The 19,803-nt window shown below is 33.3% G+C and overlaps 2 protein-coding genes across 5 annotated transcripts; both read left to right on the top strand.

Annotated features, from left to right (window-relative positions):
* Positions 1–7,548, top strand: LOC131660467 (translocase of chloroplast 120, chloroplastic-like). Of its 3 annotated transcripts, none has more exons than XR_009300897.1 (4): positions 1–226; positions 392–4,009; positions 4,698–4,800; positions 6,983–7,548. XR_009300897.1 is itself a non-coding variant. In XM_058929709.1 (3 exons), the coding sequence occupies exon 2, from the start codon at positions 419–421 to the stop codon at positions 3,962–3,964; it is 3,546 nt and encodes a 1,181-aa protein (XP_058785692.1). In that variant the 5' UTR covers positions 1–226; positions 392–418; the 3' UTR covers positions 3,965–4,009; positions 6,983–7,548. The 3 variants fall into 3 exon arrangements, 1 of the variants encoding a protein (XP_058785692.1); XR_009300896.1 differs by having other exon boundaries at positions 4,688–4,800; XM_058929709.1 differs by lacking the exon at positions 4,698–4,800.
* A 7,268-nt stretch (positions 7,549–14,816) lies between these two features.
* On the top strand, positions 14,817–19,527 carry LOC131660466 (translocase of chloroplast 120, chloroplastic-like). Of its 2 annotated transcripts, none has more exons than XM_058929708.1 (3): positions 14,817–15,064; positions 15,182–18,685; positions 18,830–19,527. In XM_058929708.1, the coding sequence occupies exon 2, from the start codon at positions 15,209–15,211 to the stop codon at positions 18,641–18,643; it is 3,435 nt and encodes a 1,144-aa protein (XP_058785691.1). In that variant the 5' UTR covers positions 14,817–15,064; positions 15,182–15,208; the 3' UTR covers positions 18,644–18,685; positions 18,830–19,527. The 2 variants fall into 2 exon arrangements, with proteins under 2 accessions (XP_058785691.1, XP_058785690.1); XM_058929707.1 differs by having other exon boundaries at positions 15,182–18,689; positions 18,830–19,526.
* The last annotated feature ends 276 nt before the right edge of the window (positions 19,528–19,803 follow it).

Raw genomic sequence — 19,803 nt, 5'->3', positions numbered from 1 at the left:
AACTTCAAAATCACATCACATAACACACGTGAAACATAACCAACCTCTTTCACGCCCCCAAATTACTGCAATTAATTATTAATCTTCTTTTTTGCGCCATTTTTTCTCGATCATGTTTATGCTCCATTTTCTACCTTCGATCTAAACTCCAAAATCATCCCTATCCGTTGATCTTCAACTGAATCATAATTCATCCCTTCTTCTCTGTTATTCTGCGCATTAACAGGTTCGCATTTTTCCTATTGTTGTTAATTTACTGTATTAATTTAATTTAATTTAATTTGATTCTAACTTCATTTTAATTTCAGTTTATTTGATTTGATTGATTTGATTTCTATGTTGCATAAGGTATTAGTATTTCTGAATTTTTGTGTGTGTGTGGCTAATTTAGGGTTTTATAAGGAGTTAGAGATTTGTGATGGATATTGAGGGAGAAAAGAAGATGTTGGACGTTGGGGTGTATGAAGAGAGTGTTGGGAGGTATAATGAGTTGAAGAATTCGGAAGGAGACGAGGTTTTTGAGGAGGCTATAGATCCGGTTAAACATTTCAATGATCAGGTTGATGCTAATATTGGTGAAGGTGATGTTGCTGATACTGTTAGTGCATTGGTTGATGAAATTCGTGATAACACGGATGAACTTGATAACTTTCATGAGGCAGTTGAGGTTGCTGATGCGAGCGTTGGAGTTTTGAAGGATGAAAAGGAAGTTGAAGTGGTTGCTGATCGGGATGTGCTTGAGGATCGGTGTTTGGAAAGTAGTAGTGATTTTAGTGGTGGAAAGGAAGTAACTGATTTAGACACTGATGGGAGCGTGGTTTTTCAGGAGGCTAGAGGCTTGGTGAAAGGAAACTCTGGTTTGTTGAGTGGGAAGGATGAAAATGAGGATCTTGAATTCATGACTCCTAAACAAAATGGTGGTATGCTTTTTGTAAATGGGAGCACAGACAAAATGGATTATGATGTTACTGAGTTTCGTACAGAATCTGGATCTGATGAGGATATGAGAAACCAGGGTGCTGATGCTGGGTATTTGAAAGATGGTGGCTTGGATCCCAATCTCCGGGATGAAAAAATAGAGGAACAGTGTAATGCTTCCGGTGATACTTATGGTGAAATTCAAAATGATTCATATGATAATGCACACAAACATTCAGCTAACATGGATTTAGAACCTAATGGTGAAGTGTTTATAGAAATGGATGATGAGATAATTGGCACTGATATTAGCCACGGGGATATGAATGGAAAAGAAATGGGAATATCTGATATTCAGAAGACTGAATGCAAAGATTATGGTAATGATGAAACTAAGGATGATGATGTTGGATCAAGTTCAGAGCATCTGGAAACAATTGGTGAAACAGGAGTTTTTTCTCCGGTCGTAGATGAAAGGAAAGTGATTGAAACTGCTGGAATCCCATCCCTATCAGAAAATTCTTTGGCTACTGAGATGCTGGCTGTGCAGACTACTCCAACTAATTCAGAAGAAGAAAACATGAATGTTTACCGGTCTAAGATTTCTAATGGAGAAAGTCAAGGAAATAATGAAAACTCATCTGTTGTTGGGGAACCTAAAAAGATACTTGAGAATAATACAAAAGAGAAACAAATGACCCAGATCACCGAAGAACAGAATAGTGAGTTTGTTTCCTCATCTGGAAAGTCTGTTGCTACTAGCACCCCTCTTGTTCATCCTGCTGGCCTTGGATCTGCAGCTCCATTATTGAAACCTGCTCCCCGAGTAGTGCAGCAGTCGCGTGCGAATCATAATGTATCTAATACACAGTCCCAAAAAATGGAAGACTCCTCAACTGTGGAGGCTGAGGAGTATGACGAGACTCGAGAAAAACTTCAAATGATTAGGGTGAAGTTTTTGCGGCTAGCTAGTAGGTTCGGGCAGACTCCCCATAATGTTGTTGTAGCACAAGTTTTGTATAGATTAGGACTGGCTGAACAGCTCAGAGGGAGGAATGGGGGCCGTGTTGGCGCTTTTAGCTTTGATCGTGCAAGTGCAATGGCCGAGCAACTCGAATCAGCGGGTCAAGAACCACTTGATTTCTCTTGTACAATAATGATTATTGGAAAGACAGGAGTTGGAAAAAGTGCAACTATCAATTCTATCTTTGATGAAGTTAAATTTAATACTGATGCTTTTAATATGGGAACAAAAAAGGTTCAGGATGTTGTGGGAACAGTACAGGGCACTAAAGTCCGAGTCATTGATACACCAGGACTTCTACCTTCTTGGTCAGACCAGCGACATAATGAGAAGATCTTGCACTCTGTCAAGCGCTTTATTAAGAAATCACCACCTGATATTGTGCTGTATCTTGATAGAATAGATACACCGAGCCGGGATTTTAGTGATATGCCGCTCTTACGCACGATTACTGACATTTTTGGACCATCCATATGGTTCAATGCTATCGTGGGTTTGACTCATGCAGCATCTGCACCACCTGATGGCCCTAATGGCACTCCTTCCAGTTATGACATGTTTGTCACACAGCGCTCTCATGTTGTGCAGCAAGCTATTCGTCAAGCAGCTGGTGATATGCGCCTCATGAATCCTGTATCTTTGGTGGAGAACCACTCTGCATGCAGAATCGATACATCCGGCCAAAGAGTGTTGCCTAATGGTCTGGTTTGGAAACCACATCTGTTACTCTTATCATTTGCGTCAAAAGTTCTGGCTGAAGCAAATGCTCTTCTTAAGTTACAAGAGAGTCCGCCGGAAAAGCATTACACAGCTCGCACGAGAGGGCTCCCATTACCATATCTTCTATCATCCCTTTTGCAGTCAAGACCGCAATTAAAGTTGCCTGAGGAGCAATTCAGTGAGGAGGACAGTCTCGATGACGTTCTTGATGAGCCATCAGATTCTGGTGATGAAACAGACCCTGATGACTTACCGCCATTTAAACCTTTGACAAAGGCCCAGATCAGAAACCTTTCTAGAGCTCAGAAGAAAGCATATCTGGATGAAATTGAGTACCGAGAAAAGCTTTTTATGAAGAAACAACTAAAGGATGAGAAAAAGCAACGAAAGATAATGAAGAAAATGGAAGAATCGTTAAAAGATCTGCCAAGTGATTATAGTGAAAACGCTGAGGAAGAAAGTGGTGGTGCAGCTTCTGTTCCTGTTCCCATGCCAGATATGTCCTTGCCGGCTTCCTTTGATTCTGAGACTCCCACTCACCGGTATCGTTTTCTTGATTCATCCAACCAGTGGCTTGTAAGACCTGTCCTAGAAACTCATGGTTGGGATCATGATGTGGGTTATGAAGGCTTAAATGTAGAAAGATTGTTTGTTGTTAAAAACAAGTTACCCTTGTCTTTTAGTGGTCAAGTTACCAAGGATAAAAGGGATGCTAATGTTCAGATGGAAATAGCCAGTTCAGCTAAGTATGGAGAAGGGAAAGCAACTTCGTTAGGTTTTGATATGCAGACGGTTGGAAAAGACTTAGCTTACACATTACGTAGTGAGACAAAATTTTGTAATTTTAGGAGAAATAAAGCAACTGCGGGTCTCTCATTTACTCTCTTGGGTGATGCATTGTCAGCTGGAGTTAAAGTCGAAGACAAGTTGATTGCTAATAAGCAATTTGAGGTTGTTATTGCTGGCGGTGCAATGACAGGGCGTGATGATGTTGCCTATGGTGGCAGTTTGGAGGCCCGCTTGAGAGATAAAAATTACCCTCTAGGACGCTCTTTATCAACGCTTGGGCTTTCCGTTATGGATTGGCATGGAGATCTTGCTGTTGGATGCAATTTACAATCACAAATTCCCATTGGACGGTATACAAACCTTGTTGCGCGAGGCAATTTGAACAATCGTGGGGCTGGACAGATAAGCATTCGATTAAATAGTTCAGAACAGCTTCAAATTGCTTTGATTGGTCTCATCCCTCTACTTAAGAAGATTGTTGGTTATTCTCAGCAATTGGAGTTTGGACAATGATGGCGGTGTTAAATCACGGGAGCTGCAACACCTGCAGAGTAATAGGTAATTAATTTAAGATAACATCTCTTGCCAGAAGCTTTGAAACAAGAATAATGCTAAATTTTGTTTTCGTGTTTTCTATACCAAAAATGTTCTATTACTTGACCAGAGCCATTCTAGTCTCCCTTGTTAGATAGTATCTTTTGGTATTCTTTACATTATGCTGCAGGACTCCAAGTAATGCACCTTTTTTACCTATATCTTCCTCATATATGACATATATATGCTTATGGATTTTTAAATTGACAGTGTTGTCTTTTTCCTTGCATATTGTCAGAAGCACTCTCTTCGAAGTTAATTTTTGTTATCCTGTGGTCAGATTTTTTTTGTACCTTAGGGTATGTGTTTGGGTTGATGATTTTGGATGGCTAACTCTATCTTTTAGTATATATTTGAGGTTTTAATAAAACGGAAAGAAGAACATGATAGATAATTATATAACACTCCACTCGCATTTAATTTATGTTTAGACACATTTTACAACTTCCTTAGTATACAAAAGAAAAATAAGTCCTCTAAACATACCCTTAGTATCTATTTTTTGGTTCTCCGCACATTACAGTTCGCGCCTTCGTGGTTTGTTTCTTAGAGATTTCTCTTCTGATTTTCCATCTTAAGTGTGTTCTTTCCTCAATTTGCTCTTTTTTAGTTAAAATTGATTATTTTCCCCCTCTTTCCTAGTATATTCCAGGAACAATTTTCACCAAGCATTAGATTCGGTGTGCCCATAACAAGTCAATTTTGGATTTTTTGCCGAACATCCTATATAGGCATAATCTTTTACTTTTATTCAGGTAATGTAACTCTTTTGAGCTTTTCATTCTTTAAATGCATGAGAGTAATGCAACGATTCATGACATGAACTCTTTCTTTTGCGAGGTTCATATAGTTAAAGTTGCTTTTGCAATATAACTTAATTGCCTCTTTTTTTCCCGTCTATTTCAGAAGTATATTTTGTTGTAGACTTGTCGCATGTATGGCATGATAATAAAATTTCAGAACAGACTTAATCTTATGTTCTCACACATATTTGTGCTTGTAACGAATGCCAGATATATTACAGTCAGCAAATGCATTGGAATTATTTCCTCTCTCCATATTATTTATGTTCTTAAAAATAATGCCCTTTAAAACTCGCGGCCTTTCAATTTTTACACAGAATTTTATTCTATGGTTTTATCAGTTGGTCTATTTGTCACGGTCTCACGGATGTCAGATGCTGATTAACATATTATTTGTATTAGATTATCTGTTTACACACACACACACACATAAACTGATACACACAATAAGTATTGATTGATATAATTTGCTAATTCTAATCGTGATAATAAGTTGTAATCCTAAAATCCTAAGTAATAAGTATAAGGATTTGACTCTTTCATTCTAACACCCCACCTCAAGATAAAGCTTATTCAGTTTTAAACTTGTTACACACATACACCTTAAAAGAGAAAATAAAACCAACTAGAATTAGAGCCACAATGAACTTTCATGAACTAATAAGGGAAAACAAGGTGTGGAACACACCTCTACTGAGAGATCCAGATACCAAAATAGTGCTGACATTAAATCCACCCAAAAAAAACAAAGAACCCATGATCAATCAAAGGAGAGAGAAAATGCATAAAAAACCGATAAACAAGAGTAGTTTGAACAAGAACCTATGTACTCGTGCGCAAAAGTCAAAACCAGACGACAATTGCAGAACCAGTTCATAAGACCAAGACCAATGCAGGCAACCAAGAAACCCATCATTAGGCCGACAGTTCAAGGAGGATCAAACCAACTTCTAGATACCAGATGGAATTTGTGATTCTTCATGTGTCCAAATTTGTCAACAACTCACCTCTATTTATAGTAGCATATAGCTATGCACTTGCAGTGTAAAACTGTTTTACACTGTACATCTATTCAAATCATATGAAATTATCATTTTTATAGATTAGTTTGTAGAATATATTTATAAATATCTACATGACGTGATTTGATTGGATGCATGTGTAAAAAGATTTTATACTTTCAATGCATAACTATTAATCTCATATCTAATAGATAAGTTCAATAAATAATTGATATGATTTGCAAATTCTAGTCCTAGTTTAGTAAAAATTAGGATTTATTTCTTCCATTCTAACAAACAAAAAGTAAGATGATCAAATTACATGTTCCATTTTTGTTTTAGAGTCTTTCAGTAGAGTTGCAAAATTGATTTGATAAAGAAACAAATGTTTCATTTGGACAATTTCAAATCTTTCCATCTTCTGGGATTTATCTTCCCTGTGGCTCAGATACAAGCACACTTAACTTCTTCTCCCGCAACCGGAATTTTCTGTTGTGGTGCCTTTACTTTTCTACACACTAAGATTTCATTTACTTTTATGAAAATATTTTTTTCTTCAAATTTTGTGTTAAATTTATTCTTAAAGTGAGTAATTGTCTGCAATTTTTAGAAATAATGAAAATTTCAAAATATTGTTTTCATTATTTCTGAAAATGCATCATCACTAACTAGCATTTTCTTTTCTCTCCAATAGTTTATTTCAATAGTTTCACATCTTCTCTTTAGCAAGTTAAAATTAAGTCATTCAAAAAAATAATAACAGAAAATGTTTTCACAAATTAAACGGACTTTAATGTAATGTTTTTTTAATAATGGCTTTTGAAGCAAATTGGCAAATCATAACAAATGGTCCATGATATTGATGTATATGTTTGGCCAGCCTTGGATTTTGATAACCTATATTTTTCATATTTAGTTTGTTAAAGATTTGTTTTCTAATTACATTTATATTTGTTTCTTGAAATGTTTATATATTCATAAAATCATTACTTTCATAGGAATCACCACATGTCTTTGTTGTATGTATTGTATGTAATATGAAGAGAAATAGCTACCAAGACAAGACTAGATGAAAAACATGCAGATGCTGAGTTTTGGATTTATTTCTCACCTGACCTTTTTGTCTTGTGCAGGCTAGGCCATTGCTTGAGCTACAAATATTTAAATTGGGCTGATTTTGGTATCATTTTAAAGTTAAAAGGTTATTGAATCATCATCCAATTCCAACGAGTGCAATGTCGAAATAAGTCTCATACTATAGTGCAGTTACCATTACAAACCCATGACATTCTCTCACTTAAAGAGTTGAACTACCTCTTTGAAAAGTTGTTACAGAGAGCTTAAGTATAAACTGGAGAGATGCGAGAAAAGTTGTTACAGAGAGCTTTAAGTATAAACTGGAGAGACACGAAATCAGTGGTCTATATAAGGAGGTACAACACCAAACGAAGATGCGAGAAAAGTTGTTACAGAGAGCTTTAAGTATAAACTGGAGAGACACGAAATCAGTGGTCTATATAAGGAGGATACAACACAACACCAAACGAAGTATGAATTTTAGGAATCATTGTGTGAATGTTGAATAGTTTTCTCTTTTTTCTTTGTAGTTTTGTTTTTACAAGAGATTGGATGATTGTTGTTAAAACTTGTACATGGAAGACTAGAGTCAATCTAAGAGACTCAAGAATTTTTGTTTGAATTCTGGATTCACTATTTTTAATTGTTCATTTATATGCACATCTTTTTATACCTCTGATTTTTATATTTAATTACTATTTCAAATTAGATGTATGAGTTGTTTTAATAATTGAATTAAAGTTTAAAATAAAGCTTGACCATCAGATGTGAGTTACTTTAATAATTCAATTGAAGTTAAAAATTTTGTCAAAAAAATAAAATTGAAGTTAAAATTTTGGATTGATTAATTTGAAATCTAATTAAAAACAGGCAATCAATTACTAATCTATTTTAATTAGAAATTGTGTTTTTTTTTAATAAATGCAATTTATTGAATAAAAGAAAATAAGATGATGGGTCAAAAGCACAAATAAGAACAACCATCTATTGGCTAGCATTTCCTCTATAAAAATGTGAGATATCTTGATTTTAAAAGAGCATATAATATTTAAAATACTCTTCCATTTAAAAATGTGTAATAATCACTAAAAAAATAAATATTCATTGGTAACCTTTTTGCATATGATATATTTTCTGTATGAAAATATGAACTATCTTGAATCTAGGAGCATATAATATGTAAAATATTTTTCCATTTAATTAAAATAAATAAGGGCTGTTTCGACAAGTCCAATTGTGTTCATATTGATGCTCCTGAGTTTCTGTGGCCGCTCTTAGCAGCGAATTCGTTAGGGATTAGCAGTCTTTTTGTTGATCCGTTGTAGTTGTTTCTTTTTTCGGGCCTAGGCCCTCCATTATATAAAAAAAAATCAATATTATTGTTAATGAATTATAATTTTGATTTTAAATTTATTAATTATTATTTATTTTGAAGATATGAGTACCAACTTTTTCTTTTCCTTTTTTTCTACATTTTTCTCAACTTTATTCCTCATGTTTTTTATTTTTCTAATATTCGTCTCTCTTTTTCTTCTTTTGAAAAAAATTAACATAAGATCATGTAAATTGATATAAATTAGAATGCTTTAATTCTATTTGTTTATTACTAAATTGTGTAATCTTGCTATGTACAAATCATGTTTATGGAATACTTACCATTTTCATTTAGGAAATGTTAACAGTCTTCTCTTTAAGTGTTTAAAAAAATAAATTTTTTATTTTTAAAATACGTGTATTCAATTTTTGTAAATTAATATAATTAATTTTTTATTAAAAAAAAGTTCTTTATTTAAAATTCTTAAAGAATATGGCTAATATGCATAAGGATTTTACTTATGCACCATGCATAAGCCTACATAAGCTATTGGATCATGTTTTTAATTCAGTATTGAGTATTGAGTATTGAGTGGTGAGTATTGAGTATTGAGTATTAAGTAACAACAATTAATGTCTAGAATTTGATCCAATAATCCAATGGTCTATAATAATCTATGCTTGGTGCATAGATTTTTATCTATGCACGGTAACTGCACCCCTAATTAGCACGACCCTTTTCATTTTATATAATTACTTATATTTAAAATATTTAAAATAGTAATAATAGGCTTGAAGCATAAAATATATTAAATAGTACAATTTTTATGTATCGAATGAAATAAATTATTTGATAAATACATTTTAATTGTGTTTGAAGTCACTTTATTATATATATATATATATATATATATATATATATATATATATATATATATATATATATATATATATATATATATATATATATATATCAGAGTCAAGCTCTTGTTTAAAGACTAATCTTTAAACAAACCTTCATCTTTCAATGATTAAGAGTATGCTTACTGAAAAGAGAAAGTGGAAATTTTATTAGAGGGATGAATTGAAATATTTTGGACACCGTAAAAAATGGTCATTTTGTTCTTACTCATCATGTTATGAGGTGGTTTGCAAATTGGTACTATGCATATGTTAATTGTGCTTGTAAATTATGGATGGTCAAGTGTAAATTGTGCATGCAAATTGGACTGTCATATGCAAATTAAGCCAACATTACCAATACACTTTCAATACACTTCATTACAGTTCAACGCATTTCATTACCAATACCAACATTTCAATACACTTTAGTGTATCTGCAGTTTGAACATAACAACACAGTAAATCTAGCTCTAAAATATTCAACAATTACATTTCAAAACAAAATAAACATTTAACATAAAAGTCATTGCAAAACACAACATTTTTAAATTTTCATAAAATTTCTCTGCTTTCAGTTTGTTCTTCAAATTCTTGTTCTTTTTTCTTGAATTTTCATACAATTCCTTCAAATAGCACATAGCTTCCAACTCTGAGTTGATAATGCTTCCATCTTCATTTCCAGATTTTGCTCCAATTTCTTCATCCCATATGAACAATTTACACATATTAGCTTCCCTCCAAAAGGGACATCTCGAAAATAACTTTTTTTATTAGGTCCCTTCTTCCATTGGTACGAAACCATACGACTCTGACACCCATAGAACTTTTCAGCTTGATATTTTACAGAAGAATAAGACATGGAAACACCTTTGATTGAGTTTGTCTTCTAAGAATGCTTTGAAAAGATTCAGAAACAAGACGAAGCGATGCAAATCTGGCGATGGAGAAAATGAAGGATACGTGGGAAGATGAAGGAAACATCATTGGGGAAAATTAGGTTAGGGTTGGGGAAAATGATTCAAGTTTCGTATTGTTAGGGTATTGTATTATTTTTTTTCATGATGTCACTCATTTTACCAAAAGAAAAAATTTGATCAATGTGGATTGCCACGTCATACTCTGTTAGAGCCATTTAACTCTAAAGGTCAATTGTGTGGATGAAATTTTTTGGAAAGACCATTCTTTGAATGAAATTTTTAGAAGGACTAAACATGAAAATAAAAATATTTATGAAGACCAAAAACATATTTAACCATTTTTTATTTAGTTGCACGTGAGACAATTTTTTGTCCTTCATTTAAGTATGTAAAAGAAAATAGATAGTTGTCTAATGCTTCATTCTTTTATTTGTGATTCCCTTCATTTATTTTTTAAAATCAAACCCTAGATAAATATTTTTGTTCATTCCAGTCTCTCACATTTTAACAAATTAAACACACCATTTAGGAACTTTCTAGAACATCTATTCATATTATAATATCATTAGTGAAAATATTGTAAATTAATTTTCTTCTACGTCTTATATACCTCTTCTCTATGTTCCCATACCACTTTCTCAAATATTGGCTACCTCCGATCAATCACTATCTCAACTTACCCGTTAACTCTTAATCATCTGATACTTTTCCTTCAATAGATGCACTCTTTAAATCTCTTTGAACCTAAACCTCAACCTTTAATTGTTGAATTTCCACCTCAAATAGTTAAACTTCCATTAGTCAATCCTCAACCAAGAATTATTAAATCAACCAATTCATTAAAAAATAATTCCTGATTGATCAACAATTGTCATCACACCCTAGCATGAATTTTGGGGGGAGTCTCACATACTTTTTTTTATCTATTTAATCTTCAAAAGGTTAAATATAATTTTAGCCAATGCCATTTAAGTGAGTTCTTGTTTTTTCACTATAATTTTTTGTTGCAATTTCACTTTTGTAATATAAGATTTTTTAATTTCACCCCTTACAGGCATCTGATTGTATAAAGATTCTTTAAAATAATAATAATGATCATACTATTTAGAAGAGTTCTAATTTTTTACATGTCATTTGGGCTCAATTTCTACTTTTGTTCCTAACTAAAAGTATTATAGTAAAGTAATAGATTGCAAAAAAAAAAGAAATATTTTAGTGAAAAAATTAGAACTCGTCCAAATGACAAGGGTAAAAACACCTTTAATCCAATTAAAATATGTTGGCTTAATTAGTCATAAGGTTCCTTAACTTAATTCAAGGTTTCACTTTAGTCTCTCATCTAATAATCGTTACATCTTAGTCCCTTAAAATCTATTATGTTAGTTAAAATGATTATTTCCATTAAATGTCTTAGAAAAATGTTAAGTTGTGATGATATGGAAAATCATTTGTTGGCAAAAACCATATTAGCGAGTCAAAAAATGTTTTATAAATGTCTAAAGCTCTTCATTAGGAAGCAAATCGAAAAAAGAAGGTTTAATGCATCTTTTGGTCTCTTAACTTAATTTAAAGTTTCAATTTAGTCTTTTAGCTAATAAACATTCATATTTATCCCTTCAAAAAAGATTATGTTAGTTAAATTGGTTGTTTCAGCTAAATTTTGAGGGAAAAAAATTAAGTTATGCATACGTGGCAATCTAGTTAGTATTATGTAATCTGACATTATAAATCAGTTTTGGTAGAATTTTAATAAGTTTTTGTTCAATTCTGGTGTAACGCCTTTAATTTGAATAAGGTTAAGTAATAAAATTATGTTCAATTTTATTGATATGAAATTCTGTTAACCCGAAAGTCTCAATTTATTAATCCAAAAAGTTATGAAATTCTGGTGAATAACATGTTGTTGAATTTTATTGATTTGTTGAATAACATGTCATGAAATTATGTTTAACACAAATTAACCAAGATATAACAGAGTTTTAGCATGATTTATGAAACATTTTAATAGAGTTTTTGTATAATTTATGAACTAGTTTTAGTAGAATTTTGTAAACAAGTTATAACATAGTTTTATAATCAAGTTATAGCAGAATTTTACAATTTATATTGTAAACATTATAAACTAGCTTTAATAGAATTTTAACACATGTTTTAAAAATCCGTTGAATCTTGAATCGTTGTCTAATCTGGTTCGGTTTGAATGAATAAACGGTTAGATCTATAAAATTGCTTCAAGTGCAAAAAAACCAAAAAAATAGTAAAATTGAGACCGGTTTTGGTGAAATATACGGTTAAAAAAATCAAATATAATTTTTTTTTTATGTTTTATTTCATTTTATTTCTTTGTTTAAACCTAAAAAATTAATTATAAAATTAAAAGACACGAGACAATATAAATAGAAAGAGAAGAAATAATGTAATATTTGTGGACACGGGATAACTGATGTTGGTCTTGAAAGAGATGTGAAAAATTATACTGATGAATAATTTATGGCTTCGAGTTAAGAAATTAGGACAAATATATAAATATTGATCCTTAACTAATTTTATGATTTGTTATTGGGTCTTACATTGCATTCTTTCTTTTTTTTTTTAAATTTGTTTATTAGTATCGTATTTATTTGAGAATTTTATTTTACAAATTATGATATAAATTTATTTTATTAGGATATTTAATAATATATTTATTTATTTTCTTAGTTTAAATTTAATATACGGTTTAATCACGGTTGAACCGGTTGTACCGATTGAACCATGACCCGTATGTTTTAACGGTTCTTTCTCTGATTCGGTTTTTAAAACATTGATTTTAACAATCTTTAGGCTTTATAAATGAGACTTGTAGCAGAGTTATAACGGATTAAATCAACATTATAACCGAGTTTCATTAAACCAACATAACTTTTACATAATTTGCTCATGACAATAAACCATCACAGCTTTTACAAAATTTTCTCATGACATTATACCAACATAGCTTTTTTAAACTAACCCTATTTAAAATGCATGGTTAAAATCACTATTTTCACCCTTAAAATAAAATTCTCAACCACCATTGGCATTTTCAATCAACTTTTTTGTGTAGACAACCTCATTCTTCAATTTAATTTTTTTTCTTCTTTTGTCTTTTAATCTTCAGATCCATTTCATCATAATTTCATCATCTAACCACTTGAAAAAGTTACAATCCTTTTCCATGTGATTTTTGTGTAATTTCTACAACTCCAAAACTTTTTCCCAAAGTTTCAAACTGTTAATATTCGTCCTAGTGCGAATAACACATTTCTATTGGCAAAAACACGTCATCCTCTTGTTTCTTCTAATTACATATTCAACTATTTCAAAACTTGGTTATTTGACATAGAAGCACCGCTAAAAAAACCTTTGACATTGAAGAGAAATTTTGAAGAAGATTATGATGAAAGTGGGACTCTAGAAAAACGCAAGAAATTAAACATTTTTTTTAGGCTATGTTAGACACAAGATCCCTTAACTTAATTGAAGGTTTTATTTTAGTCTCTTACTATTTAATAAATGTCACGTCTTAGTCCCTTAAAAACTGTTCTTTTAGCCAAATTGATATTTTTTTTTGTTAAATGTTAGAGAAAAAAATTAAGTTGTGAGAATATGACAAACCAATTAAAAAAAAATCAAAATAATAAATCAACAAACATTTTATAAACGTATAATCTTCTTTATTCTAAAGCAAATCATAAAAAGAATAAGAATATCTAATTTTAATTTTGATGATAACAATTTTATTCACTAACGTGAGTTTCATGTGTAGAAAGTTATTTTTAATAGTGAAATAAACCAAAGTCATGTTACAGAATTTGGTGTTCCATCTGAAACTGTTTTATCTATTCGAAAGATTAAAACTCCACTTAATCTAGCATCTCTAATTTAATGAACAAAATTCTATTTGTGTGCATTTACCTTAAAGCAAAAGAACTAAGTTTCACTTCATGTAACACCATTATATGTGGTTGAAGGAACAAGGATTCACTTTGTGAGATGATCATTTTGTCTCATAAAAAAAAAAACTTTATTCCAATCAAAAGGTCAAATTATCTAGTAGCATCATCTAATTGACTTCCTTTAAAAATTGAAGTTAACATCGTCTTAAAGAATGATTTTTAAATTATTTCCACTAAAAAATAGTATAACATATGCGCGATAACACTTGCAAAATAGTATAAGTTATACACATCATTTCTCATATATGATGCAATTCATTATCGACTCAAATTTTAATAAATACACCTTGTAACAATATAAACATATCAATCTCTACGAATCGAAAAACAAATTTACGAATGATCAGCTATAATATTAAAAAAAAATACATTCAAAAATAAATACTCTCATAAACAAATAGAATCAAAGTAAAGTGCATTTCAATTTTTTTTTTTTATAGAAAATTCATCAATTGAATTGAGTTTATAGAATCAAGTAAAGTGCATTTCAATTTTTATTTATTTATAGAAAATTCATCAATTGAATTGAGTTTATAGAATCAAGTAAAGTGCATTGTGAGTCCGTTTTATTAAGGTGATGAGCCAAACTTGACAATTGACCATACTTATATGATTCTATGCATTTGGTTGAATTTAGATGTAGAATTATTAAGGGTATGATTGCAATTATTAGAAATTGTCATGGGGAACACTCCACCTATTAAATTCCAAGAACTTACTAACTGTGAATTAAATAATTGATATTTGGGCGGGGCAATTATTTATTCTCCAATCAACTTGCACTCAAATCAAAAATCCCAACACTTTTTTCTATATTCAAAATTCAACACTCTATAGTCGATGATGTCTATGCAACATTTTCCACCGTTGATCTAATCTCTTGATTCATCCCTATCCGTTGATCTTTCTTACCCCTTATCCTAAATTCACTTGCTCAAGAACACAAACGAAGTAAAACAGAGACACATACAGAGACAGAAACAGTTATACTCTTCAATTCGTTCGTTGTTCTTCTGGTCATAAACAGGTTTGAATTCTTGTTATTGTTTTTGTTATATGAATTTGATTCTAAGTTCTTTTTAAAGTTCAGTTTTTTTTCCTCTCTTCATCATATAAACCCTAATAGATAATCGCTTAAATTTAGGATTTTGTAACGACTTGGAGATTTGTGATGGATAATGGTGGTGGGTATGATGAAGGGGAGAGGAAGAGGGTTGATGTTGGGGTGTCCAATGAGAGTATAGGAGGGTCTTGTGAGTTGAAGAGTTTTGAAGGAGTGGAGGTTTTCGAGGAGGAAAAGGGTTTATATGATCAGGGGGATGCTGTTGGTTCTACTGTTAGTGTATTGCCTTCGGATTCCGTTGAAGGAATTCATGATGATGATTATGATGCGGAAGAACTTGATAGTTTTCTAGAGGCAATTGGGGTTTCTGATGGGGGTGTCGAAGTGTCGGAGGATGAAGAGGAAGTTGAAGTGATTGTTGATGAGGGTGCTAATGACTTGGTGAATGGGCACTCTGGTTTGTCGAGTGAGAGGTTTGAAAATGAGGATCTTGAATACGTGACTCCCAAACAAAATGGTGGTGTGCTTTTTGAAAATGGGAGCACGGACAAGGTGGATTATGATGTCGATGGGTTTCATACATATTCTGGATTCGACGAGGAAATAAGAAACCAGGGTGGTGCTGATGCCGAGGATTTGAAAGAGGGTGGGTTGAATACAGAACTCAGAGATGATAAAATAATAGAGGAACAATGTAATGCATCGGGTGGACCTTATAGTGAAATTCAAGATGATAAAGTGCACATACATCCAGCTCACGGGGGTTTAGAGCCTCTTGATAAAACAGTTACTGAAATGGAGGATGAAACCCTTGGCACTGATGTAGTCCGTGAGGATAGAAATGGCGAAGAAATTGGAATATCTGATTGTCAGAGTATTGAATGCAAAGATTATAGGAATGATGAAGATAAGGACTCTAACGGTGAAATAGATTCAGAGCATCAGGAAACAGCTGGTGAAGCAGGAGGATCTGCTCCGGCTGTGGAGAAGAGAACAGTGATTGAAACTGCTGGTCTATCAGAAAATCCCTTTGTCAATAAGATAGTTCAGTCTACTGCGTCTGGAATTGACGAACAAAGTATCAAGGATTACCCGTCTAAGATCTCTAATGAAGAAAACCAAGGAAATTATGAAAACTTATCTTCTGTTGAAGAACCTAAAAAGAAACCAGAGAATAATGCAGAGAACAAGGAAACCAATCAGATTGCTGAAGAACAGATACGTGAGCCTGTTTCCTCATCTGGAAAATCTGTTGCGGCTAGCACCCCTCTTGTTCGTCCTGCTGGCCTTGGGTCTGCAGCTCCGTTATTGGAACCTGCTGCCCGGGTGGTGCAGGAGCCGCGGGTGAACTATACGGTATCTAATACACAGTCCCGAAAAATGGAAGACTCCTCAGTTGCGGAGGCTGAGGAATATGACGAGACTCGAGAAAAACTTCAAATGATTAGGGTGAAGTTTTTGAGGTTAGCTAATAGGCTTGGGCAGACACCCCACAATGTTGTTGTAGCACAAGTTCTATATAGATTAGGACTGGCTGAACAACTCAGAGGGAGGAATGGGGGCCGTGTTGGCGCTTTTAGCTTTGATCGTGCAAGTGCAATGGCCGAGCAGCTTGAATCAGTTGGTCAAGAACCACTTGATTTCTCTTGTACAATAATGGTTCTCGGAAAGACAGGAGTTGGGAAAAGTGCAACTATCAATTCTATCTTTGACGAGGTTAAATTTAATACTAATGCTTTTCATTCAGGAACAAAAAAGGTTCAGGATGTCGTAGGAACAGTACAGGGTATTAAAGTGCGGGTCATTGATACACCAGGACTTCTACCTTCTTGGTCAGACCAGCGATATAATGAGAAGATCCTCCTCTCTGTCAAGCGTTTTATTAAGAAATCTCCACCCGATATTGTGCTGTATCTTGATAGGTTAGATATGCAGAGCCGAGACCTTAGTGATATGCCGCTCTTACGCACAATTACCGACGTTTTTGGACCATCCATATGGTTCAATGCTATCGTGGGTTTAACTCATGCCGCTTCTGCCCCACCGGAAGGCCCTAATGGCACTCCTTCCACTTATGACATGTTTGTCACACAGCGCTCTCATATTGTGCAGCAAGCCATTCGACAGGCAGCTGGTGATATGCGTCTCATGAATCCTATATCATTGGTGGAGAACCACTCTGCATGCAGAATTAATACGGCCGGCCAAAGAGTGTTGCCTAATGGCCAGGTTTGGAAACCTCATCTGTTGCTCTTATCTTTTGCGTCGAAAATCCTGGCTGAAGCAAATGCTCTTCTTAAGTTACAAGACAGTACACCTGAAAAACCTTACATGGCTCGTGCAAGAATGCAACCATTACCGTTTCTTCTGTCTTCCCTACTGCAGTCAAGACCGCAATTAAAGTTGCCTGAGGAGCAATTTAGTGATGAGGACAATCTCGACGATCTTGATGAACCTTCAGATTCTGATGATGAAACAGATCCTGATGACTTGCCACCATTTAAACCTTTGACGAAAGCCCAGATCAGAAACCTTTCTAGAGCTCAGAAAAATGCATATCTGGACGAGGTTGACTACCGAGAAAAACTCTTTATGAAGAAACAATTGAAGTATGAAAAAAAGCAACGGAAGATGATGAAGGAAATGGCCAAATCAGCGAAAGACCTGCCAAATGATTATGATGAAAATTTGGAGGAAGAAAGTGGTGGTGCAGCTTCTGTTCCTGTTCCCATGCCAGATATGTCCTTGCCAGCTTCCTTTGATTCTGAGACTCCCACTCACCGGTATCGTTTTCTTGATTCATCCAACCAGTGGCTTGTAAGACCTGTCCTAGAAACTCATGGATGGGATCATGATGTAGGTTATGAAGGCTTAAATGCAGAAAGACTGTTTGTTCTTAAAGACAAGATACCCTTCTCTTTTAGTGGTCAGGTTACCAAGGATAAAAAGGATGCTAGTGTTCAGATGGAAATGGCAACTTCAGTTAAGCATGGAGAAGGGAAAGCAACATCGTTAGGTTTTGATATGCAGAGTGCTGGGAAAGACTTAGCTTATACATTACGTAGCGAGACAAAATTTTGTAATTTTAGGAGAAATAAGGGAACTGCTGGTCTCTCATTTACTCTCTTGGGTGATTCCTTGTCAGCTGGAATTAAATTTGAAGATAAGTTCATTGCTAATAAGCGATTCCAGTTGGTTATTGCTGGTGGTGCAATGACCGGACGTGATGATATTGCTTATGGTGGCAGTTTGGAGGCCCAGTTGAGAGATAAAAATCATCCTCTAGGACGCTCATTATCGACACTCGGGCTCTCCGTCATGGATTGGCATGGAGATCTTGCTGTTGGGTGCAATTTACAATCACAAATTCCCATTGGACGGTATACAAACCTTGTTGCGCGAGGCAATCTGAACAATCGTGGGGCTGGACAAATAAGCATCCGATTAAATAGTTCAGAACAACTTCAAATTGCTTTGATTGCCCTTATTCCTCTACTTAAGAGGGTTTTTGGTTATTCTCAACAACTGCAGTTTGGACAATGATGACAGTGTTAGAATATTGCGCGCAGCATCACTTGCACACTAGTAGGTAACTATTTATGTTGACATATCCTGCTTGATGCCATTAAACAATAATGTTCTAAATTGTGTTTTCATATTTTCTATGCCAAAGTCAATCTCTCTAGTTCATCACTGAGTCTAACATTATCTATGCTATGAACTTTCCAGATAAGCATAAGCACAAGCACGACACCGGCTGGAGCTTACAGTAAAGATGGGTTGGCATAAGTTACAGAAGCTATAACAATTCTTTTGAAAAAGATTGAGGGCTAGGTTGGTTTTAAAGTTACCAAATATTTTGGGAGTTCAATAATAATTCGTGAAGCGTTTGCTTTATGGTATTGAATATGCTAAAGATTTAGACGCGGTAGTTATTGAATCGCCAAATTATTGTAGATAATCCATTTTTACTCTATTCTTGATAACAAATAAGCTTATTAATACTGTATGCGCAATTTACCAGAGAATGATTAATTTGTGGTTATACATGTGTGCTGTTTTAGAATATTATTGCAATATGCAAACACAAATAGCACTTTTGTTAGGACTGATCCAAAATATCCATAGCTATCTTTCCTTTCTGAATAAAGTTACTTGTGTGTAAGCTAGCTTTATTTCAGTAAATAACAGTGCTGCATACGCTTGGAAGTTTTCTGCAATTCTATTTTTGTTTTTGGTAGAAATCTTGGTGATGAAACTTTATACACATGGACCTTTATTTATTTGTATAATTTCTATGATATTCATTACCATATTAAATTTCTCCAATAAACTGAAAGATAAGATATACGGTTGCAGAATGACTGGATGTTGCTGCATTGGGAAAAAAAATTTAAGTGTAAATATACTTTGTTTATAGAGTATGTAAGTTTTTGTTATTACAATTTATTTATTTATTTTATTTTTTGTTCTTATTTTTGTGTTTATCGTTTGCAAAATTGATTTATGTTAAAATTGATCCTTGTAATATATATAATATTTTGGTTTACAAAAATAAATGATAAATTTAGAAATTATTTAAAAAGATCAAAACCCAACAAAAAGAAATTACAAGAACTATAACTAAAAAAATAGTATATTTTATAAGGACAAGTTACATATTTAAACTAAGAGGGCTGCTATTTTGACACTGAAATTCCAAC

Source organism: Vicia villosa, linkage group LG3 (assembly GCF_029867415.1).
Source record: "Vicia villosa cultivar HV-30 ecotype Madison, WI linkage group LG3, Vvil1.0, whole genome shotgun sequence".
In the NCBI taxonomy this organism is placed as follows: Eukaryota; Viridiplantae; Streptophyta; class Magnoliopsida; order Fabales; family Fabaceae; genus Vicia; species Vicia villosa.
The sequence above is the reverse complement of the archived record's forward strand: the minus strand, read 5'-3'. Positions and strand labels throughout refer to the sequence as shown.

Excerpts from the sequence above, each read along its gene's own strand:
- LOC131660466 (XM_058929708.1), top strand. The coding sequence starts at position 15,209 with ATGGATAATGGTGGTGGGTATGATGAAGGGGAGAGGAAGAGGGTTGAT.
- LOC131660467 (XM_058929709.1), top strand. The coding sequence starts at position 419 with ATGGATATTGAGGGAGAAAAGAAGATGTTGGACGTTGGGGTGTATGAA.